Source organism: Pseudochaenichthys georgianus, chromosome 9 (assembly GCF_902827115.2).
Source record: "Pseudochaenichthys georgianus chromosome 9, fPseGeo1.2, whole genome shotgun sequence".
Taxonomy (NCBI): domain Eukaryota; kingdom Metazoa; phylum Chordata; class Actinopteri; order Perciformes; family Channichthyidae; genus Pseudochaenichthys; species Pseudochaenichthys georgianus.
Window position 1 is genome coordinate 13,977,791 of NC_047511.1, and position 27,773 is coordinate 14,005,563.

The 27,773-nt window shown below is 45.0% G+C and overlaps 1 protein-coding gene and 1 long non-coding RNA gene across 3 annotated transcripts in view; both read left to right on the plus strand.

Annotated features, from left to right (window-relative positions):
- kremen1 (kringle containing transmembrane protein 1) overlaps positions 1-10,749 on the plus strand; it is a 66,707-nt gene extending 55,958 nt beyond the window's left edge. The window contains exons 5-9 of one of the 2 annotated variants that reach the window (XM_034091601.2): positions 509-662; positions 1,496-1,828; positions 5,180-5,419; positions 5,999-6,083; positions 7,438-10,749. In XM_034091601.2, coding sequence (XP_033947492.1) covers positions 509-662; positions 1,496-1,828; positions 5,180-5,419; positions 5,999-6,083; positions 7,438-7,597 — 972 coding nt within the window. In that variant the 3' untranslated portion in view covers positions 7,598-10,749. The remainder of the gene's footprint in view (positions 1-508; positions 663-1,495; positions 1,829-5,179; positions 5,420-5,998; positions 6,084-7,437) is intronic. The other variant, XM_034091602.2, reaches the window with a different exon arrangement.
- A 2,829-nt stretch (positions 10,750-13,578) lies between these two features.
- LOC117453201 (uncharacterized) lies at positions 13,579-27,189 on the plus strand. The gene is made up of 5 exons (XR_004552847.1): positions 13,579-13,614; positions 17,356-17,500; positions 17,937-18,102; positions 18,180-18,255; positions 26,933-27,189. It is a non-coding gene; the product is annotated as an uncharacterized lncRNA (long non-coding RNA).
- The last annotated feature ends 584 nt before the right edge of the window (positions 27,190-27,773 follow it).

Sequence of the window (27,773 nt, forward strand, 5' to 3'; positions counted from 1 at the left end):
GTCAAGATTGTGTGAAGGTTTTTTGATGTTTCGCATTCCTGCTTCAGGAACAGTTTACTAACAGTTTCATTTGAAAGATAGGTAGTCACTACTAATGTTTTATGTTCTGTTTCTATTCTACACCCTGTGTGTTTGAAGGGAGGCTTCTCATTGGCTGAGAGGTTGTTGTTATTATCCAGACTCAGATTAGAGCACCTTGTAATCAGGATAGAAAGAGCAATTAGGGACTTTCATTTCAAAAGAGAAGGAGCTCCATGCAGTGAAGTGAGTGTTAACACAAATAAAACTATGCAAATAATTTCATTTAACAATGTTATTTAACACACATTTTTAAAAAGAATATCGTCATGTTCCCAGCTAAAAGTGTGTTCCCTCAGCAGTCAATGTTTTCCTCGCCGGCCCCCATGCCAAATGCATGTATAATGAAGAGCATTATGGAAAGTGTTGCCCAACGTTTGTTTTGAATTTCTGACGCAATGATTTACATAACTCCTTTTGTGTGTTGCAGCTCGCCGGCATGGAGTCAGGATATGCTTGTTTCTGTGGCAACGAAGTGGAACAGCGTGACCACGGCGAGTCGCCTAGCATGGAGTGTAACCATGTTTGCTTCGGAGAACACACACAGCCCTGCGGGGGGGACGGCTGGGTCATCATCTTTGACAGTAAGTCTGGGGGGGACATAACAACTTGGATTTTAAGATTTCCAGGGTAATATAAGTTACAAAATACACTTGTATCTGTGGTAACAACCCCTGCTGGGGGGGGACTTGTCCTTGGGTTTGTCATCTTAACCTTCCACCTTCTTCCTCCAAATACTTTCTTTAATTAAGGATTCAGTTTGCCGCCAGAAGGCAGAGATAAATGTCCTTGTCACCAACAGCCCTCCTTTCCTCACACACAGTTGTGATCTATAGTCTTCCACAAGACTCTCCATTGACACAATGTATTGTAAAATATTGGACATGTTTAGTACCCGTTTGTCATGCATGAAAAGTCAAATCTTTTTAATTTGAGTAACATTTTGAATGTTTTAGGAACGTCATTACAAGCTATCGTACCTTTTCGCTACCTTGTTCCTTAACTCATGTAATTGGCAACCAACTTAAACAAATTCAGAAATACAGACATCAAATTGTGCATAGTTTCAGAAGCAACAACTGTCGCCTGCCTGTACCAAATACTGATCCAATACCTCTCTCTTTCCCAAATTGAAACCTTCTCACCTCACTTAATGGAACTCATTGCGATTTTGACGTAAGGCAAAATGAGGTGACTCATTGCTTTAAAATAGCATTGTCATATAAACTGTATTTAATGTGGATCAGTCACATCATGAGTCATTCAAGTAATGTGTAGGGACGATGCCAACCGTAACCGATTCATTCTGTTACCGAGGCTCTCATGTGACCAACGGAAACCCGTTTGTTGAACCATCTCAAAAGCTTCTAAATGTTGACACGGTCGTATTTTATCTGGTGTTTACTCTTTCTTCCAGCGCGTGTGGGGGCCTGTGGTGGAAACTACTCCTCTCCATCCGGAGTGATCTACTCGCCTGATTTCCCAGACAAGTACGGGGCTGGCCGAGTTTGCTACTGGACCATCCACGTCCCTGGAGCCTACGCCATCCTCTTCAACTTCACTTTCTTTGAAATCTCCGACCAGACGGACATGGTGGAGCTCCTGGACGGCAACAACAACCAGGTGTTGGCGCGCTTCGACTGGCGCAGCCCTCCGAGGGAGCTCGTGAACGTCACAGGAGACTATGTCATTCTGTACTTCTACTCTGACCGCACCAACCAGGCCCAGGGATTTGCTCTGCTTTACCAAGGTAGGACTTTGACTTTTTGTATATTCAATGAGAACGATAGCATCGAAGGACAAATGTTGTAAAATGTCTCCAATATCTTTTCTAATGTATGGTTAGAGTTATAGCCAACATCCTGAACTACAGTGCTCATTTGCATACACAGGTGCGTGCTGGCGCCTCCTCCATGATGGAGTTTTGCATGGCAGCCCTGGTTTCAAGGACTACCGCCTTTCAGCTGTGGCGAGGCAGTTGTCACGCCACTGGCAGGCCCTCTTCTCTTTCCATTTGCTAGTCAATGTCTCACAGCCCCGGGTGATTCTGCCCATTTAAATAATGTTTTGTTTTTCTAGGAACTCACTCTCTTATCAAGCAGCGGCAGGCTGCTTTGCTGCTCCAGCGCGCTGCTTGGTGAATTGCACAGCGAGTTCTTATGCCACCTACATACAACATACTTGATTCATCGGGACTTATGATAACGTGATTCCACTGTAGAGCAGACATACAGCTGGGGGACTAAAAGCTCTCAGAAAGACCTCACAGAAAATAATGGTTTTCATCTCCCCCGACTACTCTTTAGAATGTAGAAAAGTGAATGGTAAAAAAAGGAAAGCTGTTCTCTGGTTATTGTATTACTATCCGTCATCTCAGATTGAGCCTGACTGCACCAACAATGATTTAATAGACTCATTTCTGGAGGCATGAGAGGAGCACACTGTGATATCATTCAGAGTAGGTGACATTCAAGCTCACAGCTCGCTACTCTTGGAGGCAATCTGTCCCTGCTCTTTCCGCTCTGCCTTCATTTATAATCCTCTGTCATCTTTCTTGCCACGAGCAATACAGTAAAAACAATATTGGAAGGTCAAAATCCGCTGACCTCTGGACAGGCACGATCCCTTCTGCTGTCGTCTTGGTTCTTGTTTTACGTGAGGCACAGTGTAGCAATAAATGGAATCTGTGACATGATATGAGAAAGGGTCACCCCCTGTAATAGGGTTGATGTCTCTCAGCGGGATAGAGATAAGAACACGTACTGTAGTGACCTGGGTGCAGAAAGAAATAACTTAGACAGGAAGACAACAGTTCGACAAAGTTAAAGTATACGCACTTAATATAGCTCATATCTATTTTATGGCAAGTTTAGCAGTCGAAGCAGTCATTTGAGAATAAACGCTCTCAGCTAAAGAATGGTATTTCTTTTGCAAATGGGAAACATGTGGGAAGTTCTGGGAACATCACTGTCAGGTTGAACTGTACAGTAATGTGTTAAGAACACTCGTTACATCACAATGAGTTGAGGCAGAGCAGCTGGAGTACGTCAAAGGGAGAAGCAGTAAACATTTGTTTTCTTTTTATCTCTCATAACTCCGCTAAATAGAAGCAGTGATTAGCCTTAGGGTGTTTTGTGAATGTGAATCAAAGCTGAGAATTACAATTATTTGTATTTGTACTCATCAATTGTGATTTTGTTCCCACTCAATTCAAAGAGACACAACCCAAAGGTCGAGGCACATTTTAAAAGCTTCATTTATTTCTAACTGATACATTTCTGAGGTGTTGTTCTCAAACAAAGCGTACTGCAAATGAACATTTAGGAAAAGATAATGAAAGAGGGAAGTGTGCAACATGCCACAGTTTGTTTCTCAGAACATTCTCAAATAACACGGTGATTTTAAAGAAATCACGTCTGTGTTTAGGAGAAGTAAATGAAAGGCAGAGTTGATTTTATTTATATTTTGCTTTCCTCCGGGAACTCATAAATGAGTCGAAATAGTTCAGGCTCTCTGGCACTGCTGCTTTATGAACAAACTGTGCCACATCTGGCGCTGTACGCAGGTTTAAACAAACATAAGTTATTGCACACAGTCCTTTGAATAATGTGTGGGGGCTTAGAAGCCCTCACCACACCGCATGTTTACAGCACACATGAGTGTTTTTGCAAAGTCGATCGGTGTCTTTACAATCGCATGAAATATTCACTCGTGAGAGTCGTGACTGCCGTGTATGCTTTCAACGACATGATCAGCGCGATGTGTCCTTTTACTGCGTGCCTGCTAAACGGCACACTTTACCCTCAGGAGTAATTAAAGGGGCGTTAAGTGATACGTGTCCTCAACTTGTAGAAATGACATGGCAGAGCTTTTCCACATCTGGGTCTCCGGCACAGCATACATTGCTCGCCTAACTGGAGCTGTGAAAGCCTGGATATAATAGATAGAAGAGGAGGTATATCAGATTCTTAACAGTCCTCTAATATGGCTGGAATTAAGTAGGAATACAGGATTCATAAAAAGATAGAAAGAATAACTTCATGAAGAGGACAAAAATGAACGATAAAGTCGTTTCAGTAATGGATGGTAGCCTCTTCCATATCTCAGAACTTATTTCCAAGCCATTCCTTATGTTGTATGCATATCTATTCATGGTTATGCAAATGACTAAGAGCGAAATAAAGACGTTGGGGAGAATTCACAACATATATGGTGGTAAGGATATTACAGCGCAAACATGCACATACAGTTGTGTAGTTTTGCAGTACACTTTGCCATTTTGTGCTTTACAACAAATAAAGCACTTTAAAAGCATTTAAATATACAACTGAAACTTGTCTTTAAAATGACATTTAAATACATAAATTAAATTAAATATAAAAGGAGCTTTATTATTTATTATTGTCACAACTGGCAACACGTGCATCCTAAAATAAATTCGTTTTTTGCTTCCATGTAAATGTGCTTTAGTAACCACCATATTTCCCTGTAACTGTGTGAATTTCAATGTTGTATTTATCCAATTGCCAAATATCTTAAGTGTTGTGATCACTTTTATTTGGTGTTATTTTTGCTTTGGATGGGACATTTGTGCGCAACTCTGATGAGATCAGCCACAACGTGTCACGGCACATGTTTGCTACAGGTCGACTAATCTAGCTTTTCATGAACTGTGTCAAAAATGTCATTCAGTGTTTGAATATATCAATTTGTCCTCTGCTTTAAAAACTCTATCAGTTATCACCTTAGAAGCTCACTGAAGCACTGAGATAATTGTGTCATTTTACTAAGATCCAGTTCTAAATATTAGGGGGAAACTTTAACGAAACACCAAAATAAGAATTCTACTAAGAACTTTAGTAGAATTTCATCACTAAAAGCAACTCTTTGCATGTGTACGCTTTGTGAGTACAGCCACAGCTCTCTTGCACAGGACAAGGTGGAAACCAAAAGCAGATCTACAACGAGAATACTGAACGTACATTGAATGGAACACTGCTCCAAATAATCATTAATGTTGCATTAATGTTAATATCTGCTTGAAGTTAACAACATCTACTATGAGAACCTGTCCAAATGACCTCACTCTTTGTCTCCCCAGCACTGAGAAGCCAAGACACCAGAGCAATGGAGGGCGAAGGAGGTGAGGATGATGAAGCGGAGGACGTCTCGAGCACGGCGGGGCCGCAGCTAGCTGGCGGCGTCACAGAGAGGTCCAACAGCACCTCCAACGGACGCTCCTCCCAGATCCTCTACGTGATCACGTCCAGCCCCGGGAAACCGGAGCACAACATGCCAGGTCAGTGGGCTGGACGCGGCGAGATCACCAGCCACAGCGCTAGTATGTTAACACCCCCCATACACGGCACCTCTCTCTACCTCTGCAGGGATGTTGCGGGAGGTTTCTTGGAGCTCGAGCTTCCAATTTGCATGACCTGGTTTTCTCGGGAAGTATTTAAGAAATCCTCTTAGTTTGATGAGAGGCTTCTGGGAGCTCCTGCCCACAGTGACTTCCTGTGATCACACATAGATGTAATTCTGCTTGACGCTTGTTTTTCCTGTCAATGACTCACAACTGAAGTTACTTTGGGTGAGGTCTCCCTGCTGATCACAAACAGGCGTCTTGTCAAAGCTGCGCAGGGTGGACTGATGTGTTCAAGGCTTTTCTCTTTTCCTCAAATATCACTCTTTCCAAACTCTGAGCGCTCTGTCTCCAAGGGCGATCTGATGTCCTTCTCAACAAATGCAAAGTGCATCACTATTTCTTGACACATTGCTGGCTGAAGGCTGCTCACAGGTGTGCCGGCAGCGCTGTTTGAATCGTCTTTGGCTTTTCAGTCTGCTTTACTTCCTTTTCATTACCCTGGTGATACATCTGATCGATCTGATTGATTTTAACGGTGTTGCTCCCTCTCCGCAGTGTGGACCATTTACGCTCTGGCAGCTCTCCTCATTCTGACTGTCATCGCCATGGTGGCGAAGCTGCTGCTCCATATGACGGTCAAGTAAGTATTAGGATGTTTCGAGGTGTGCATGATCATCCAAGCATCAAATGTGAAAGTAGCATCTGTAGGATTATTCTTCATTCATGTCATATTGGAACATGTGAAAGACGAGGAAGACATTCCCACACTGGTTACATTTGAATGTGACTGTAGCATCCTACAAAGTTAAAATGATTGCGTTCTTCATGTTTAGCCAAGGTTCAACCCAGCGACTTCCTATGATCACACATGATTGAAATGCTACATGACGTTTGTTTCTTCCTGTCAGTGATTCATAACTTAAGTTACAGCTAAACAGGGAAATAAAGTAGCCACAAAGGAAATGGAATCCAAACTACTCTATTGACCATCTTAAGTATTTTTTCTTTCATCACCTCGATTGGACTCCTTTGTTTCCTTCCGTAACATAGTGACATCCCCACGTAACTCTAAGCAGTTGAGCAATCAGAGGGTTCTGGTTTCAGACAGAGGGTGAACAGAGGTGCTGCAGCACAGGCAGTGTGAGAAGGATAAAGAGCTTTTTGAACATTAAAGCGTGGAGACATGTCCCAGTAGAGGCGCAACATACACATATGAACCTGGAAATTAGCACAACTATGCTATCCCTTTAGGATTTGAAAAGCAAAGCATAAGCTATTATTCCCAGATGATGATCTAGGACTGCTCGATTATGGCAAAAATCCTAATCTCGATTATTTGGGTCAATAATTGATATCACGATTATTAAAAATGATTATTCATTTATTTTGAAAACATCAATTTATTGGAGAATTTTTTTTTGAACAGTATGTTTTTAACAGTTGATTACCTTAAAGTATAACTCAACTGAAAAACCAATACAAAAAATGTTTTATAAAAAATGTACTATAAATGAAAATAAATGAATTTCTGTTACCCAGTTTTTCTTCCCCCTATATATTAAGTTAGTAAACACCAAGAATTTAGAAATAAGTTTAAAGCAGAGTTTTTACTACACAGCGATATCTTCCTTTACGTTTTTTAACTGAATGACACACTGTTTAATATGTTTCCATAGTTACAGTGATATCTATTTTACCAACGTCGGTAACATTGCTGCTTTTAGGTATAGAAAACTAAGAGTTTAGATTTGGAACATTAATAGTAGTGGATTCAGTTCGATTAAACATATAAAGTGGAAGATAATGAAGCCTATTAAAGCATCCACTGCTGTTAATGCCATTAGTCAAAGTTTATTGGAAGCCATGCATGGAATGACACCGTGACAGTGTGACACCATTTACAAATCCCTGACTTTCCAATACCATCTTTGCTAATTCCTCTGTTTCCCCCTCTCTCGTGCTCTCCTCTTCTCTCTCTCCCTTTCCCCTCTCAGGTCTCAGAACATCCCAACGGTGAGCGGTTCAGACAGCTGCAGTCAGAGCACCGCGTCCTCTGAGCCCTGGATCATCCTGTACCGGCCCTCCACCATCTCCCTCTTCAAGAAGAAGCTAAAGAACCACCACGGCGACCTCAGCCCCCTGGTGGGCAACTAGCTGCGCACCACCACTAACCAAACGCCACCGCCAAACACAACTGCTCTGTACGATGGCCGTCAGGAGCCAGGCCCTCAGACAATGAAACTATAGGAGGCGCTGCGCCCACACGAACAACTGAGTGGCTAATGACAAGTGACTGCAAAGAAATGGCCTTTGAGCCCAAGTGGCCCTCCCACCCTGCTCAGCACCAAAGAGGAGTGGGACAGGCAGGGCTGTCACTGAGTGTGGGGGCCAAAGAGGACGCTCTGACAGAGATACAAGGAAGAAAGTGAGGCTCCATTTCCATCGCCCATGGATGTCCCTTACAGTCAGCATACCTCCTGAAAACCTTCCAGACTGCAGGCTCACCAGAGAAAACACAAGCTGCTGCAGATGAACGGCTTACTGTCTGTTTCGGAAACGGGGAGGTACACCTCTTCCCGGTGCTTCAGTCACAGCCTTCATCAGCAGCAAGGAGAGGATGAAGAAACTTTGATTCACACTTTACAGCCAAAAGCCAGAATCCTCCCATCCCTCAAAGTTATCTATTTATTTGTCTTTTTGAGTCCATATGCAAAGTGCTAATGTGTCCTTTTTGTTGTGCTTCACGTAACAACTAGCTTTCTGAGAAGAGGGACACGGGATACAGAAACGCCATTCTGAAGGTAGATATCACAGCACTTTGGGGATGAATCACTCGCCATAAAAATGAAAAGATCACAGAGCGCTCGCCCACTCAGCACTCATGTGTATTTGCGTGTAGAGATAACTAGTGTTGTTCCCCTTGAGTGGGGGTTGGGTGGTGCAGTTTGCAGACAAACTGCCATTTAGGGAGGCTTGGGAAGATCTGAGGGCTTTTTCTGCTCGGTTGTGGGTGGGAGTCTTTTCGGTTTGATGGTGTTCAAGTGCCTTAAGGATCTCCTCTTCCCTTGTCTCAGATGCATCACATCTGTTTCGGGTCCCTCACTCAAGTCTTTATAATCAGCGTGGATGTGAAGAGTTTCATTCCGAAATAGGATTGCTACCACTTAAATGTAAAGTAAAGAAAAAATGCTACATCTTGTACAGTGATTGAAAGCATTAGGTCTTTTAAAACATATTCCACTCAACTGAAAACCTCTCCGGATATTTTACATTTTTACTACATGATGGACATGAGGATATATCATAATGAACATTTTAGGATAGAACTCTTCATGTAGAAACGGACAAGGCTTTGAAAAAAAAACATTTGTTTCTAATTTCTTTGTGTGCTCTTATGTGTAGTCTTGGACATTTACTGAACATATTGTTCTTATTAAGTTGTCTTTTAATTACGGGAGGCGATGTGAATATTGTTGTATATTATGTAATTCAGTGATGATATTTATGTCCGCCCTTTCATTTTGTGTCTCGTCATTTGAAAAAAGTACTTTCTCCTCAACTTCGCCTAAAGGTATAGACTGATGGTTTTCTCCCCTTTTCACAGTGGTACATTTCTTAAATTCTACAAGACTAATATTAAGAATAAGATCAACTTGTATCAACAATAACATAATTAATAATAATACATTTAATTTCTAAGCGCTTTTTCAGGTGCTCAAAGACACTTTACAGTGGTATTAAAAGGAAATAAAATAAAATGTAAAAAGTTAAATTAAAATATTAAAACAAAAACACAACATTATTCACACATTAAAATTACACATGAGCCCAAATACACACATGTACAATCAACCTATAGACTATAAGAGGTGGCCGAGCGAAAGGGCTGCCAGTGTTCCGGCGCGGGGGGGGGGGGTACAGTTAAGGACACCTCAGCATTGCCACGAAGCCTAACTGACACCTCTCCAGCTTGACACAACTGACACTTGTGAGACGCTTTTATCCAAAGCGACTTACATACTCAATACAGCTACCATTCAACACTCCGTATTTTTGGTTCGATCGAGTCTTGAACCTGCGACCCTTCGGTTCCCAAGCCAAGTCCCTACTGCCGCCCAGGATTCTGCATTGACCCATTCTAGTATTAGGAGCAGTGGGCAGCCATTATGTATGGTTAGGAGACAGTGCCTTGTTCAGGGGCACCTTGGTACTACTTAGGCATTCTGGGACTCGAATCGGTGACCATCCGGTTCCCATGCCAAGTCCCTACGGCCTGGGCCACCACCGCTCTTGAACTTGCTTGATATCAAGCCAAATTATTTTAACGCAAACAATATCCCCAGACAGAAATATAACCAGCTGTCCTAGCTGTCATGATTTTATGTGCATTGCTGTGACATTTAAACTCCTTGTGAAAGGTCAAATGTACAAGCTTGCCATCGGCGTAGGTATGATAGTCAGCCCAATCATTCTCTGACAGGATAAATAGAAATTATGTTTGAAAACCGCAGCGCACTTACATTTGCTTCCAATTACAAGATGAAATAGTACTTCTTGAGTTTTGCATTCAGTTTCAGTGAAAACGTACTTAGCGCAGCAACCTGAGCACTTGAGACAAAAGGAGAAACACGATGCAGCATCACGGGGACATTCAAGTCAGAACATTTACAGTTTTCCAAGAATCAGAAAACATTTGAAGCCTATAAAAAAAACGTTTCTTTTGTCAATCAGAAGTTTTGTAAAAATGTGAGGCTATATTCTCCCTGTCTGCTCAACTGTAACTCATGTTAATTATTGCAAGACAAGAACACATGCCCCTGGGTCTGTGATGTTCAGAGCAGACCATGCATACAGAAAGGGAGAAAAAAAAGAGCCGTAGATGTGAGAGCGATGGGAAATTAATGTGCGTTCTCATCAAACACAAGCTAACGGAATCTGACAGTTAAAATCTAACAAGGGCATATTTGTTTGGACAGCCTGGTGAATTATGCAAACTCCCATCCTCCAGTCAATCCAAAAATTCCACGCTTTCTTCTGAGTGGTGGAAATTGTCTTTTCCCAAACTGTCGTTGACGTGATTGTCGTGTAGTGTTCGATGACATGAAAACCTCACCGGAAGCCCTGTGGGAAATCATCGAGAGGGGCCAAAACATTGTTTTCATGAAATTGTAAATAGCAAAAAAAACGTGAAATGTTTAATTTATGCAGTAAATTATTGTTGTTTTGTATGTGAATGGGATATATATTTTGTATAAGTGAAGTATCTTTGTAGTTTTATTTAACGTGTCCTGGTTGCAAAATAAACACTGTATGCATGTTTTTTAAACTGGTGTTGTGCTTATTATTGTGTTTATGTTCAATGCTCTTCAAGATGTATGCATGCACTCAACCTCTACCCTTCTTTTTTCTATGAAGTTAAATATTTATCAGATATGCAAAATTAATCCCAGACTGCTTAGATGCGCACACACGCACGCGCACACACACACACACACACACACACACACACACACACACACACACACACACACACACACACACACACACACACACACACACACACACACACACACACACACACACGCAGGAAGGATTTAAAGTGCCATGTGTAACCCATTGGTTTCCCTCCAGGATGAGGTCAAGCATGCAACCTGCACATGTTAGAGGGTAACAGCAGGAGGTCAGCTTTACAACTGGAACACCATGAACAAAACAAACATGGAAGGACGTGTAGCAAGCTGGAACACTCTGGATGTTTGCTATTGATATTTCTTAATTCATAAAAGGTGTTTCTGAGTTTTTATTTCAACAAGTGCTCACTCTGTAACTGTTTAAGTGCTGGTTTTGTTTCTGATGAACTGGGCAGTGGTGTGCTATTTAACCCTAACCCAAAGACAACTGGCATTGCAACTCGATGCAAAAGTAAAGGGATTCTGACAAATGTGTGCACGTGCTTTCACACAGCTTCCTGTAGATGTGCATGTGCAACAACAAAGGCTCACTTTGGGTCAAAAACACAAAGTTGAAACTGTTTAAGTTTCCCTTAAAATGCTGTAAGACATCCAATAATTAAAAATCTTGTGCCCTGTGAATCTCCGAAGCTTCTGATTGAGTCTTTGAGAACTTTATTATTTAATAATCATACATGCTCTCAGAAGTTGAGGTCAAAAATCAGTAAGTCTCTCTGCGGCCATCTTCACCTGTGACTGAATAATATAATCAATATAATAATAATAATACCATAATATTGTAACAATTTACAGGTAGTGTATAAACCTGTTCAAGTACATTATAAGTTCTACCAGGCTTGATGCATTTTATGGAAAGTAGTTCAAACCACTTTTTTAGTGTGCAGCCTTTGGCACTTCAGTACATCATGTCCTCCAGAAGAGCAACCAAGAGGGCACTTATGCTGGCTTTTTTTCAAATATGGGGACACTGTAATGCTACACTTGGCTTCAGGTTATTTGCCAATGCAATAGTTTCCTTATTTTACCATAACCACACACATCCAAGCACAAACAAGAGTAACTGATCCTCTTACTCCCTCTATTGGTGACAATGTTTGAGCACATTTCCTCAAAAGCATCCTAACAGTGATTCTTGATAACAGTTGTTGCTCCTTTGTGTAGTAAATGACCTTCATTAGCCACTCATAGGCCAACACATGTTGGATGAACGCTTTAGTTTGAGACACACTAGGTTACAAAGATTTCTTAACTGAGGTTTTGTGGGATCTCCTAAAGAAATGCTGGCATCCACACATTAGAGAAATTAAATCTTTGTGGCCGTCCACTTAACCTCAAAATGTGTTTTTTTTTTCTCAATAGCAATTGTGTGTGCTGTAACATTAATCCAAAGCTAGGCTTGGTGCATAATCACCACTCCTCTAGGTCCATGTGAAAAAGCCTACCTTCCCATAGGCAAGGAAAATAGGGCGATGTAAGTTGATTCCTCTGAACCCAAGTCGACCAGTAATTAAGGCAACAATGGGACAATACAGGGCCGTGTCTAGTTACTGTCAGAACGAGTAAGTGAGAAGAATGGAGGACAATACCTGCCCCTTTCTGCACTCAGCGTACTGAAGTCAGGTAGATTAGGAGAGAGGGACTATTAGAGGAAAAAGGAGCAGGTCTACCCTGATGGGTTTGGAAAGACACTGTGAGAAAGAAGTTTTCTGGCTGTGCAGGAATTGTCCGTTTGATCCGCGCTGATCAGCAATAACGTCTATGACCAGGGTGCAATTAAAGCACTTTCATGCCCTTAAGTGGTTTTAGAGTATACGTGCATTGGCATGCTTGAAATGTTCCTTCTATTGTTGTAGCTCAACACTGCTGAAAGCTGTTTATATACGCTGTCTCTATACCTCAGCCTTCAGGACAGCGTATTAGTGCTGACAAATACATTTTTAATTAAACAAATCATTTACATGGTAAATATTCCCTCGCTCCTCCTTCTCACAAGGATTTGTTGCTTTCGTGTCATTGCAAAGTGGATAAGCTTAAACACCAATGGTAGAACTGTTACCACCAAAATGACAACAAGTTTACCTTACATCTTTCTAAAACAGTATCTACAAAAACAGATTATAACTTTCAGGAAGGATACATTTACTAAAGGACTGATGTGTTGAATTAGTTTTGGCTCATGTGTAGACTATTTAGGGTGTCACTTTGTATTGCAAAGTGGTGACAGACATTCAGAACAAAATGTATTTTACTGGTAACTGTATGCTATGTTATATCTGTGACTATTTTAAGAGATGTCAACTGTAAAGTATGAAGCACTTTTAACTGCAATTATTGTATTCTATGTATTCTTGGTTGCTACAGACCACCTTCAGCTGTCAGCGATGCTTTACCATCTTTAATGCAGCTTTTGTCCGGTCTTAACTATACTGAAATTGTCATTGTGGGTACACTGATAAAAACTATAAGTTACTTACGTAACCCCCGCCCTCAGAGTAATATGAAGTGAGATGTCTCACTATGGGATGCGCCTCATCGCGGAGCAAACAGAAGCATCAATCTCATTACGCCAATCCTGATTGGCTGGTGATCTTGACGTCAACGTCAGGGAATTCACCCCCTATAAGTAGCTTGCACCACGACGCATGCGTCATTCAAAATAAGCACCTCTTCTCGCTTCACCATAGCAAGGAGGGCCGTCTGGTGAGACATCTCACTTCATATTACTCTGAGTCTGGGGTTACGTAAGTAACCTATAGTTCTCATTCATCACACTCCGTTCGATGTCTCACTATGGGAAATTGTAGCTCCCGTATTGTCAGACGAGCTTATCTCGAAAATCACCAAACCGACCAGAACTTAACAGGTAGAGCTCTGACTCAACCAGGTGTCCAGCACTGCTTGAGTCACACGGGGAGCAGAACGTCCAGCTTGTTAAGAGGCGGACAAAAGTGAGCGGCGAGGACCAGCTCGCCGCTGCACCAATGTCTTGGATGGGAGACATCCTGGACAGAGCCCAGGATGCAGCCAGACACTGAGTCAAAAGAGCTCGCGGACCCGAGGGTGCCTGCGCACTCTGACTCGTATGGGCCCCAAAGCAATTGCTTCCACAAACCAGTGGGAGAGCCGTTGCTTAGTAACAGGCTTGCCCTTATAAGGGTTAGCCCAGGACACAAGGGGTTGGTCATTATGACGAAGCACCCTTGATCTGTCTCTGTACGTGCGTAAAGCACGGGCTAGACACGGCAAATCCGGCCGCTGTTCCCCGGAGGAATACAGTGGCGGGGAGGATGCCTCAATGTCAAATGTGGTACCTGAACCAACCGCCTTAAAGAGCCTGTGACACCATCCCAACAACTGTTGTGCAATGAAATATTGGGCTACTAGTAATCTCGAACCGTCAGTTTAAAAAAGAAAAAGCGATACTGTTCCGTTAAATATCAATAATTTCGAACATCGCGGGGAAATTCCTTGACTCATTTTGAAGTTTTGGGGGAAGCCGGAAGTGACGTCAATGCGGGAACGCTTCGAGAGCCAAACACGGACAAAGTGTGTTGTTATGCGTAGAAATGGTGAATTACTGAGATTAGGCATGTTAATAACGTTTTAATGAAGTTGACTACAGTATATTCATATTTGTCAGTGCTTTCATGTCAATTCGGCGACATAAACATAAATGATCGTGGTGAAGATGATGATTACATTAGGATTAAAAATCGGTGGTGAGAGCTGCTGAATTTCCTCCCGTAGGATGTGATATAAAAACAAATCGATTATTTTTGTGGTTGTAAACTCAAGTGGATGAAACTACATTTATTAGTGCTTTCATGTCAATTCGGCGAACATATGATACATTAAATGATCGTGAGGATGATGATTAAAAATCGTTTGTTTGAGCCGGTCTGCATTTCCTGATGAGAAAACAAACCGATGCTTTTTGTAGTTGTAGTACACCAACAACATGGATTAAACGTGTGGTTTTTTACCACAATGTTGGGGAAATTAATGGATAAAATGCACGGATTATTATTATTATTCCCACTCCGATCGGGACACTAGGTCCACCGTTTCCCCGCAGCGAGGCTCCCCCCGTTGACAATTTACGTGGGCTGGGTGCAGTGGCGGACTGTGGGTGCAGTGGCGGACTGGCCATCGGGACGAATCCCGATGGGCCGGTACCGAAGTGGGCCGGTCGGATAAGTAACTAGCACATCCCCCATAGGCGGCGCGTGAGGCTCAGGTTTGAGAAGGCTAAATAACTTCTTTTACCTGACGCTGCCCGCCTCCGGCGTCTATAGAAAAGAAATCAACTCAGTGTGCGGAGTTTAAATCTCTCAAGTCATATTACAGGATAAAGAAAATACAGTTTAAACTGCCATGCAGAGAAGACGCCGACGTGTCGCACTTATCATTCATATTACATCATCAATCAGATCATCGATCATATAATATCATAATATATCATATATTTCCTTATCTGAGTCAGCTTCTCCAGCCTCATCTGGCCGTGCAACACTCACAGTGTCACAGACTGGATGCAGAAGTATTATTTAACACATTATGTTGACGAAACACTCGAGACAAATGTAATTAAAGTCAGATCCACTCGTGTCTTAGACGTGAACGCACTCTCAGCTGGAGAGAGAAACCCTGGCTTGATTTACCGAGTTGATAACCAGCGTCGTAGGACCGCTTAGCGAGATCTCGTTTGTTAGTTTGTTGTTGTTAGTTTGTTACTCAAACATATCCAGGGTCTGTTGAACTGGCTTCGTAGTACAGGGCACAGGTGGCGAGCAGCGCTAATGTCAAAGACACAGACATTATACATTATATTTGTATTTTACCAGGATGCAGTGACACAAATATTTACATATTTACATTTACTATCTACAGCACCCTGACATCCCCCACTCCCCCCGTTGACAATTTACTAGCGGTACCGAAGTGGGCCGGTCGAGAGTCCCGGGATGATTTTTAGTCCCATTCCACCACTGGCTACATGGCCATATGATCGCCCATATTGACGCACCTCATTCCTAAACTTCTAACAGATACAACATAAACCGATCCTTCAGCCTCATATGAGCTCTCAGACACGTTCAACATTAACCTGTCATCGCTGTCTGAGCTTGCTGCTGTGTGCGCCGTCGTGCGTTTACATCTGACTGTATATATATATAAAGGTTTACATGCAGATTCTGGGATCCTGGACGGTGCAGCTGGAGCGCTGTGCCCGCAATGACGTCACCCATCATTTGGCGGGACTTGAAGAATCCGCGAGAAGATCCAGAAAATTGTCAACATTGAAGGCAGATTAATGGTTATCAAAGTACAAATATCCAAAATCAGTTCAGTAACGGTTTTCAATGGGACAATATGTACTCAAATTGATGGGGGAAAACCGTGTCACAGGCTCTTTAAGATAAAGGCAGGGTTGGGCTTCAACCACACTCTGTTTGCCCTGGGTCAAACCGAGTGCCTGAAGACTGTACAGATAGCGCATGAGTGCCACTGGCTCGCTTGGCAGCTGCCAGGGTCAGCTTCATGTCACACTGTATTCAGATTGTACCACTCACGGGCCAGGCCCATAGAGCCAAGCGCTCTGGGTGTGGGTGAAAGATCGCCCCCCCCCGCTTGGGACAGTATGTCCCTGCGTAGTGGGAGCTGCCATGGCTGCCCGCATAGCAGCTGATATATCTCCGCTAGCCAGTACATAGCTGGCCAGTGCGGAGCTATCAGGATAAGTGTGTGGCGTTGCTCTCTCACTCTGGCCAGAGTTGGGGGTATCAGAGCCAGGGGTGGGAACGCGTACAGAAGGCCCGGGGGCCAATCGTGCTAGCAACAGGTGCGTAGCTAGCTTGAGAAAAATCAAAACCTTACCTTACTTTCCGGGGAAAGAAACGGCGAGGTCGATTTTAATACTAACTGGCGTTAGTATTACCGTCTTCTTGCAAAGCAGAAGGAGTAGCCGGCGAGCGCCCGTCGACCGAAATGTTTTGGATTTGGGTTCAGTCTGTGGACTGTTAAGCTTGTCCGGCTACTGTAGAGATGTGCTCTGAAGCGAGAAGAGGTGTTTGAATGACGCATGCGTCGTGGCGCACGCTACTTATAGGGGGTGATTCCCTGACGTTGACGTCGAGATCACCAGCCAATCAGGATTGGCGTAATGAGATTGATGCTTCTGTTTGCTCCGCGATGAGGCGCATCCCATAGTGAGACATCGAACGGAGTGTTATGAATGAGAACGATGTTTTGCTCTAGTAAATAATACTATGATTAGGTGTTTAAATTATACAAGAAATTATTAATAATTTTCTTTTACTCAAAATCTCTCCTATTATTTAATGTGTTACTTGAATTTATGGAGTAATTTTGTATCTTCATTTTGATAAGTACATTTAAATCATAGCACACCAAGTAAATGTTAACTAAAGTAATGTGTAGTACCTGGGCAAATGGGCGACGCCCCCGATGACGTCAGAGGAGTTTGGGCACGTTACAGACATTTGAAAAAAAGCAGACAGTTCCAGTTGAAGAGAAGAAAGCTTGGACCCTCGTCTAATATGAATACTCGTGGATTTTGAATCATGTAAGTTTATTTTTGTACTTTATTAACTCTGTACATCCCCGTTAGCTTGTCATCTTAATGTGGATATCAAACAAATGTTAGCTAACGTCAGTGTTTCAACTTAGCAATTTAGCTAGTTAGCATGATTGCTAATTTAGCCTGCTGTCATGTAGGAGGCACACACAACATGTAATGTTTAGTAGTTGCTTCAAATTAGTTAACAGTTGGCGAAATTCACCGTTTTGAATAAAACATGTGGCAGTGGGGCACCGCACTAGTAGTTCAGAAGTTTTTTTGTTGATGGTGTTCGCGCTACATTTTCAAATACTGCTCGGTAGTTAGCAGTGTGTCACAAAAATGAGTTTTCCTTTACTGTGGAAGTCAAGTCAGTTCACTCACATGCATCCGACTGTGTGTGATGCACGTGTGCTTTAATTTCCTGTGTACACTGAGACAGATAGCGGCACCAGATTCCTAAAAGAAGGGTATGTCACATTCACTGCCATGGACACTGCTCTGTGGGCCAGTGTGTGATGCGGCCAGAGGGGTGATCCAGGAAGATTACTGGGAAGTTGAACTGTTGGTGCCTCCTTCTGTATGTAGCGCGTTACATTGAAGTTAAGGTATACTCTTTGTCTCCAGTATCTTTCTGTACTTACAGTTATGTGTGTTCACTACAATAATCGACATGTCTAAACAGCACCACGTTGAAGCCGTCCTCCCGCCTGATGTAGCTTCTGGAAGAGTCTGCAGAGGAGCTGATTAAAGAGAACAAGGTGAATGTTCTGCTTGATTTGTGTTAAAATGTGTCTGCTGTTCTGTTTGTACATGAATATCTCTATTCTCTAAAGGTAAGTACATCTTGCCAGTATGTGAAAAACCTCTAGAGTCAAGTACATTGGAATCTAATTTGACTGTATAATATTTATATTAGGGCTGTCAGTCGATTACAATATTTAATCGCGATTAATCGCATGATTGTCCATAGTTAATCGCAAATTTATGGCACATTTTTTGTCTGTTCTAAATGTACCTTAGAGGAATATTTGTCAAGTTTTTAATACTCATATCAACATATGAGTGGACAAATATGCTTTATGCAAATGTTTATTATCATTTGAACAATGACAAATATTCCCATGAATATTAAACACAACAACCTCTGAACATTACAAATATTCGCCTCAATTCAATCTGGAACCTCTCTCATACAATAATACTGTAGCGACCCTGCATAGGATGTCCAGGGTGTCACTCAGGCATCCCCCGTCTCTCTGCCAATCATGGAGCTGCACAGTGATGCTGGTTGGGGTGCGGGCCTGTGGTTGGGGGAGCGGACGGGGGAGGGTGGGGAGTTGTGACGTAGACACTGCTATATATAAATATGTGTAGGAGTTAGGTTAGTGTGAGGTAGAACCCACAAAGTGTACATGTACCTGTGATCATCTGTAAAGAACAAGAGTTATTAAAGCCTCATAACGAGAAGCCTGTTTCCGACTCACCTTGTGAACGTTACATTGGTGTCAGAAGTGACTTTTCCAACGGAGGACGTCTATCCTGACAGGAGTCCGTAACTGCGTCACGGAGCTAGCCGGGAAGCTAGCGGAGATGGAAAAGTTCAGCAAGATGGGAGTGAAGCAGGAAAGTAGTGATGAAGAGGAAGATGGAGCATGCAGGTGGTCGAAGGACATGAGTAGAGAGTTCATGAGTGCACGGGAGGCGAGAGAGCGCCTGAGAGAGTCGGCGGTGAAGATGGCTAGCGACGCGGGAATGTCGCCGTCTTCAGCGGCATTTCGCGCCATTTCCAAGCTGGATGTAAACAACAATGGCGGCGCCCATCAACCAGCAGCAGCCGCCGCCGGGTCCGTGAAAACACCCAAATACTCGGGTAAGGCAGACTGGGAGGCTTTCCATGCCCAATTTGAGCTACTTGCACATGCCGGGGGGTGGTCAATAGAGACTAAAGCACTACAGCTAGCTTTGTGCCTCACAGACGAGGCTCTTTCATGTCTGCTACTACTTAGCCCTGTGGACCGACTCAGGTATGAAGCGTTAGCAGGGGCTTTGAAGAGGCGGTTTGGACAGTGTTTCCCGCCAGAGCTGCTCCGGAACAGGTTGAGTAACCGCTGTAGGGAGTTTGGAGAGACGCTGCGTGCGTTGGCTAACAACTTGGAGAGCCTGACGCGGCGGGCGTATGCACACATGCCACCCGGAGTGCAGAGTGAGCTGGCACGTGATCAATTCATCAGGGCTCTCCACCCTGCGGACTTGAGGGTCGAGGTACAGCTGCAGCATCCACAGTCTTTGCAGGCGGCCTTGGAGATGGCTGTGGAGAGAGAGAACGTGTGGAGTGGAGCAGCGGAGTGCCGGCAGCACCGGCTGTGAGGAGCTGCAGGGAGGAGGAGAAGCCTGCATGGGTTACCGAGATGACGGAAATGATAAGGGCTGTTTCTCTGCAGCCAACACACAGACCAAGTACCAGGGTCTGCTGGGGGTGTGGTCAGCCAGGACATTTGGCCAGAGACTGCCCCAAGGCACCCTGGGCCCAGGGAAACAACGGGGGGCCCGTATAAAGGAGAATATGTGGAACCAAGCCCAAAGACTCCCCAACCAAACCACAGCTCTATTGCCACCGACTCAGACATCCGAGGAAGGAGCCCGACAGCACAGCCGGGGGAGCCAGACTCTACGCCCTCCTGAAGAAGATGACGGCACAGGCGTGGAGCCTGTCGTTGCGGTGGGCTGAGCTGGTGGGGACTCCTGCTATGTCCCTGTCGATGTGGAAGGGGTGCCCTGCGCTGGTGGACACAGGCTCTACAGTAACCCTGGTGAGAGCAGATGTGTTGCCCAGTGGGACTATGTTCGAGCCGACATCGGTGCGTCTACGCACAGTCACAGGAGAGTTGGCGGCTATGAAAGGAAGAGGCGTGCTGTCTGTGTCGGTGGGGGGAGTGGAAGTGCGGCACCCCGTGTGGATAGCGGATGTACAGGACCCGTGTATTCTGGGTTTGGACTTTTTGAAGGCGACGGGCAGCCTCCTGGATTTTCAAGCAGGCACAGTGAGTTTCCGGGGGGGGCCTGTGATTATTATGACCCGTATCCACAACCCTGCTGAGCCTGCGGGCAGACCCCCTACACCCACCGTGAGTACCCTAGAAACCGAGGAAAACCCTTCCTCCGTTCCTGTATCCCCGGTGACGCCCACTCAGGACAATTCCCCACCTGTCACCCCCGGACTGCGCCTCCCGGGCACAGCCCCCCCCCAGTTACCCCAGACGGAGGTAGAAGAGGCTCAGTCTGCAGTATTGGAGGTAGGGCTGTGCAATTAATCGTATTTTAATCGCGATTACGATTATGGCTTGCGACGATTATGAAAACGGCATAATTGACAAAATACGATTATTTTGCTGGGTGCGCTTTCGCCCCTCCCTAAAAGCCCACTCGGCCACGTGGGAGTGACATGTGTTGTGAGTGTTCAGCGCGAGCGAAGATGTCAGAACAAGAGCAGCAACTCGTTAAAAAGAAGGGTAAAACTATTTCCACTATTTGCAAGTACTTTGCCATTACATTTCACATCGCTAAAGATATGTGCCCAGTTAGCACTGTTAGCAACCAGGGCTTCAAGCAACTTGTCAACACGTTGGACAAGCGTTACGCGATGCCGTCTCGGTATTATTTCAGCAGGTCTGCGCTGCCTGCACTATATGACAAATGCCGTGGGGAAGTTGAGAGAGATGTGGCTTCAGCTGACTACTTTGCTACCACAACAGACCTATGGTCTAGCCCAGGGGTGCCCAACCAGTCGATCGCGAGATGTGTCTAAAAATAGAACAACAATATTCTGTTTTATCGTTAATGTCCTGTAACATAATCTTCCTGTGCCAGAATAATGCACTTGAACGCATCAAAGCATTGTGATTGGCCGGCGTCACCCCATGTGTCGGGGCGTGGCTGAGGGTTTTCAGTCCAGGTGGCAATATTATCACCTGCCTGCGCTCATCTCTGAAACCAGACCATGTAAACAGGCAGGTGTTTCTTGCAAAACATCTTTAAGAGATGACATGAGCAGCCCTACCAGCATTTGCCATGGTGGCCTAAACATTTTTATTTGGTCTTAAATTGTAGTTCAACATTTATTTCCTGTTACTTCTGGACCATGACGGTTGGCCAGCCTTCAACGTTTAACTGAGTTGAATATGTTTTACCAAAATGTTGGCTATATGTTAAGGAGTTTTCAGTAGGTTGTGATAGTGCACTGCATCATATTTGATTTAATTTATTTTTGTCTAATTTATTTTTATTTATCATATTAATAATATATGTTTAGTATGGTTTTGGAAGTGCGCTCCAACATATTTGTTGATCTTGTTTATTGGTAAAATATTATTTGTTTTAAAGTTCAATAAATGGTCAATGAATAATCGTCAAAATAATCGTGATATCAATTATTGACCCAAATAATCGTGATTATGATTTTTGCCATAATCGCACAGCCCTAATTGGAGGTGTGGAGGAAGAACTGTGGCGGCCTAAATCCCGAGCAGCAAGAGCAATTGGGGCAGCTTCTGCTAGAGTTCCAGGGCAGTTTTGCCATGAAGGAGGAGGAGGTGGGCCGAACACATCTGGTGGAACACGAGATTGATACGGGGGCCTCGCGGCCCATCAGGTGTCGCCCGTGCCGACTTCTCCTGGCTCGTCAGCAGGCTTGCGACGAGGCAGTGCAGAGCATGCTGCAGGCAGACATAATCGAGTCCTCCGCAGCACCGGTAGTCATGGTCCCGAAGAAGACAGGTGGCTGGCGGCTATGCTCAGACTACAGACCGGTGAACGGGGTCACCAAGAAGAATTCATACCCCCTTCCCCGCATCGATGAGTCCCTGGACCTGGTCGCAGGGTCGTCGTGGTTCTCTTCCTTGGACCTCCGCAGCGGGTATTACCAAGTCCCTCTTGCCCCAGAGGCCAGACCAAAAACGGCTTTCTGCACCGGCCAGGGACTATGGCAGTTCAAGATCCTCAGTTTTGGGCTGTGTAATGCCCCGGCCACCTTTGTGCGATTGATGGACAGGGTGCTGTCTGGGATTCCCCGCCAACAGTGTTTGGTTTACCTGGACGACATCCTGGTGCATGGCAGCTCGTTTGAGGCGGGCCTGAGATCTGGAGCTGGAGAGGATCAGAGCCGCTGGTTTGAAGCTACATCCAGATAAGTGTCATTTCCTGCAGAGAGAGGTCACTTTCCTGGGACACAAAGTGGGGGGGGAGGGCATCGGGACCCTGCACGAGAAAGTGCAGGCGGTCACAGGCTGGCCAAATCCTCGCAACCAGAAACGGCTGAAGAGTCTCCTGGGCCTGGCCTCGTATTACAGGAAGTTTGTACGGGGTTTTGCTTGCACTGCCACACCCCTGTTCCAGCTGCTGCAGAAGGACAGGGATTTTCTGTGGTCTGAGCAATGTCAAGCAGCGTTTGACGGCCTTCGGCGTGCATTGAGTGAATCCCCGGTTCTCGCCCCAGCCAACCCCAGGCTGCCGTTCACCCTGGATACAGACGCTAGCGGCGTTGGGGTAGGCGGAGTGTTCTCCCAGACTACACCAGAGGGGGAGCGGGTGGTGGCATACTTCAGCCGGGCGTTCAACAAAGCGGAGCGACAATACTGCGTCACTCGCAGGGAACTTTTGGCAGTGGTGCTGTCCATCAGGCACTTTAAGTACTACCTGTGCGGGCAGGCGTTCACGGTGAGGACGGATCACTCTGCATTACAGTGGCTCATGACGTTCAAAGAGCCAGAAGGGCAGGTCGCCAGGTGGCTAGAAGAGCTCCAAACTTTCGACTTCAGGGTGGAGCACCGAGCTGGGGTGCGCCACACAAATTCAGACGCTCTCTCCCGCCGCCCGTGTGCCGCCGGCGGATGCCACTACTGCGAGAAGAGAGAGACTCGTGAAAAGGAGCTGCTGGAGGAGGACATCGTCTGTGCGGCAGCGCAGCAAGTGGAAGAGGTTATCTGCCGGGAGCTCCCGACAGTGGATGTGACAGAGTGGAAGCAAGAGCGGGACGCCGTTCTACAGCCTGTACTGCAGTGGGTTGAGTCGCAGCAGCGGCCACCGTGGGAGGAAGTGGCAGTGCTTTCCAAAGCAACCAAGGGGCTGTGGTCTCAGTTTGAGACTCTACGTCTGTGTCAGGGCCTACTACAGCGGGCGTGGAAGGAGCCAGCAACGGGGGAGAAGAGGTGGCAAGTGGTGGTCCTGAGGGGGTCTTCAAGAGGTCGTACTCAAGGCCATGCATAGAACGGCAGGTTCTGGGCACTTTGGCGTCACTAAGACTCTCCGGCGCCTTCGTCAGGGCTGCTACTGGGGGCAGTGCAGGAGGGATGTCGAAGACTTCTGTCGCCGCTGTGATCCGTGTATGGCGCGGAAGGGCCCCCCTGGTCGTTCCCATGCTCCGCTGCAACAGTTTCCCGTCGGGGCCCCGATGGAGAGAGTAGCGGTTGATGTGGTGGGGCCTCTACCCTTGTCAAACAGGGGTAACCGCTACGTTCTCACGGCCATAGACTACTTCACAAAGTGGCCAGAGGCGTATGCTCTCCCTGATCAAGAATCAGAGACAGGCGCAGATGCCTTGGTGGCCGGCATGTTCAGCCGTTTTGGAGTGCTGGAGACCCTGCACAGTGACCAGGGGAGAAATTTCGAGTCCCGGGTGTTCGCCTCCATGTGCTCACAACTGGGCATGCACAAAACACACACCTCCCCCTTGCGACCACAGAGCGACGGACTAGTCGAGAGATTCCATCGCACCATGGGACAGCAGCTGGCCATCCTCACGTCTCAGCATCAGCGCGACTGGGACGAGCATCTGCCCCTTGTGCTCATGGCATGTCGGTCTGCAGTCCAGGAGTCCTCAGCCTGTTCGCCTGCCCTCCTCATGTTGGGGAGAGAGCTTCGAACCCCTGCTGTGTTGGCGTTTGGTCGGCCACCAGATTCCCTAGACACGCCTCCAGGTCCTGAGTACGCCAGGAGACTTCAGGACCGCCTTGATTCCGCTCACGCCTTTGCCCGCGATCAGCAGAAAAGTGATGCGGTGAGACAGAAGCAGAACTACGACACCAGGACCAGAGGGCAGCATCTCCGGGCCGGGGAGCTGGTTTGGGTCTACAGCCCACAACGAAAGAAAGGCCGGTGTCCAAAACTGGACAGTCAGTGGGTTGGTCCCTGCAGAGTACTGGAGAGGGTGGGGGAGGTGGTCTACAGGGTGCAGCTGCCACCAAAGGGGAGAAAAGTGGTGCTCCACAGAGACAGGTTGGCTCCTTACAGAGGAGTCGCTTCCCCACAGACCCAAGGAACATCGGGACCCACAGCCGTCCCCTCGACATCCCCACTCAGGCCCCCCGGCGAACAGAGCAGCAGTCCCCCATCAGGGACTGAGAGTCTCCCCATTTTTTCACCGCCTGGGCCAGATCCGGCAACCCCGGTCCTCCTGACCCCAGACCTCAGTTCCTGTAGAGGGCAAGAATGCACCCTGGTCTCACTGGAAGGGATGGTAGTCCACCCAGACCTTCCTAGTCAAAGTACAGTGTGTAGTTGTAGTGTTGTGCTGTGTTTATTTGTTCCTCGTGGGCGAGGAACTTTGTAGTGGGGGGGTAGTGTAGCGACCCTGCATAGGATGTCCAGGGTGCTCAATCATGGAGCTGCACAGTGATGCTGGTTGGGGTGCGGGCCTGTGGTTGGGGGAGCGGACGGGGGAGGGCGGGGAGTTGTGACGTAGACACTGCTATATATTGATGGAGATATGAATGGACAACTAGTCCGCTTTTTCAAATCTCCGCGCGTCCCTAAACAAGCTGGTTATATTACAGGAAGGAGTCCAGAGCATACAATTAACCGATAACAATAATCTACTTTAATGGTAATAAGACAATGCAATACAATCAAATACAGTACAAAATAAATACAGATTTGTGGGATCCCACATTTACTTAATACTCACGTGAGCCAGCCAGCCAGAGGAAAAAGACTGAACACAGAGTGGTTCCTGTCTAAATACCTCGCTTACAAGAGGAGGAGTTATCTGCGCCTCCCTTCCAGACCTCCGTGATTGGCTGCCCAAATTATCATCAACACCTCACATCTTAAGTTCCCCAATCCCAGTAGCTCAGCTTCATTATCTCCTAGATCTGAATTGACTGCATGTTAACTCCTCACCTTCCCCCCTTCTTCCTTTGTCCTCAAAAAACCACATGTTCACAGGCCCAAAACTAGCTCAGTTTTCTACACAAATCATTTTCCCCTTTTAAGCTTCTTCATAGTTTACTAACATGAATACATACATTTCCTTACAATATATATATATATATATATATATATATATATATATATATGTGTAGGGGTAGGAGTTAGGTTAGTGTGAGGTAGAACCCACAAAGTGTACATGTACCTGTGATCATCTGTAAAGAACAAGAGTTATTAAAGCCTCATAACGAGAAGCCTGTTTCCGACTCACCTTGTGAACGTTACAATACAAAGTGTGTGTGTGTGTGTGTGCGTGTGCGTGTGCGTGTGTGTGTGTGTGCGCGCAACTCAAGGCATATGCTCGAACGGGAGCTGCCTGGACGCTGCAATCTTGTTGCGCGCACTATCCGTACTGAGTGTGCTGACTTTTCGTACAATGTCCCACTGTCTGGCTTCCTGCATAAAGTCAAGTCCGCGAAATGTCGCTTCTCTGTTTTCATTTAAACAGCTCCTTTTATCTGTTAACGCAGCTAGCTAGCACCAGATGCTAACAACAACAATACATGTAAGGTCTCTCTCTAGCACCACACATACACACACCCTCCCAGTCCTCCCAATAGCCAGTCGGTGCCTGCCGGTGAGCGTGGAAGTGTGGTCGGCCACAAGCGGACGGCAGGAGCGGGGCTGTCAGCATCAGCTTGTAGATGGTATTTTAAACTCGATGCGCTCTGAAACTACAGGGCGGCCGAGGACAAAAAATACACATGCGTTAATCGCGTTAAAATAATTAGTGGCGCTAAAAAAAATGTTATTAACGCGTTAACTTGACAGCCCTAATTTATATATATTTTCAAACTTACTCAATTTCAATGTTTAATATTCTGATTCAAAATGTGTTTTTCAGGAGAATTGATAGTTTGAGCCTGTAGAACCCAATTATTTAATCAGGTTTACTTCCTGTTGGGAACAAGGCAAACATTTATTGAACTGAGCTTCCTTACTTGTAGTCATACTTTGACCGTAACAAATAAGAGTAAATATAAATTCCCATATCCACACTGTAGCTACTGCATATGATAATAAAGCCTTTGAAGCTTACCCCACCCCCTCTGCTTAAAAAGAACATGGCTACTTAAACACTAAATTAAATAGCTAACTCAACCCAATCAGTTTTTAGTAAATTCACAGAAAGGTTTACAGTATTGTATGTTAACACTGATTTACATGTTTTGACAGAATGGAGGCAAATATATCGTGGAAAAAGGACTGATGAGTGTCGTGAAGATCCATGTCCCCCATGAAGTTCAGCAAAAGAAGACGCCACACCTCCCAACGTGTCCATCTCCATCGAGGGATCGGCTGTGCTTGATGAGGGTGAACGCCTGCCTTCTGCTCACGGACATCATCCATGCAATGAACTTAAGTAACGCATCAAAGTTTAAATATGCTTCTGTCGTTTGCAAACATCTTTCTTAAACTTAATTTCCTCAATATTTCTCTTGAAAGTCCACATCTTTGCAGAAGCAGTCGTGGAATGTTGAGGTACTTGAGAATGTTCTTTTCGTTGCACTTTATACTCCACTACAAATCAAAGGGAAATATTGTACTTTGTGCTTCACTATCTTATATAGTTTATCAAGTATAAGGTTCTGTTTTTTAATTTACAATTTTTTTTAAATATTGTTAGAAATCCTTGAGCTATTACGTTCTCAATAGGGGTGTAACGGTTCACAAACATTTCGGTTCGGTACGTACCTCGGTTTTTTGGTCACGGTTCGGTTCGGTACAGCAGAATTTTTTTTCACAAAACAAAACATATATATATATATATATATATTTTTATTATTATTAAACTGTGAATAATGTATTCACTCAAATAAATACAAAATATAATAAAATAAACATTAAGGTGCAGCATTTCAATGAACTGAAATAATCTGTATTTGAACTTTACTGTACAAGTACTCACAAAACATAAACTATTAGTTTTGGGTTTTTAATTATTATTAAACTGTGAATATTCACTCAAATAAATACAAAATATAATCAAATGAACATTAAGGTCCAGCATTTCGAT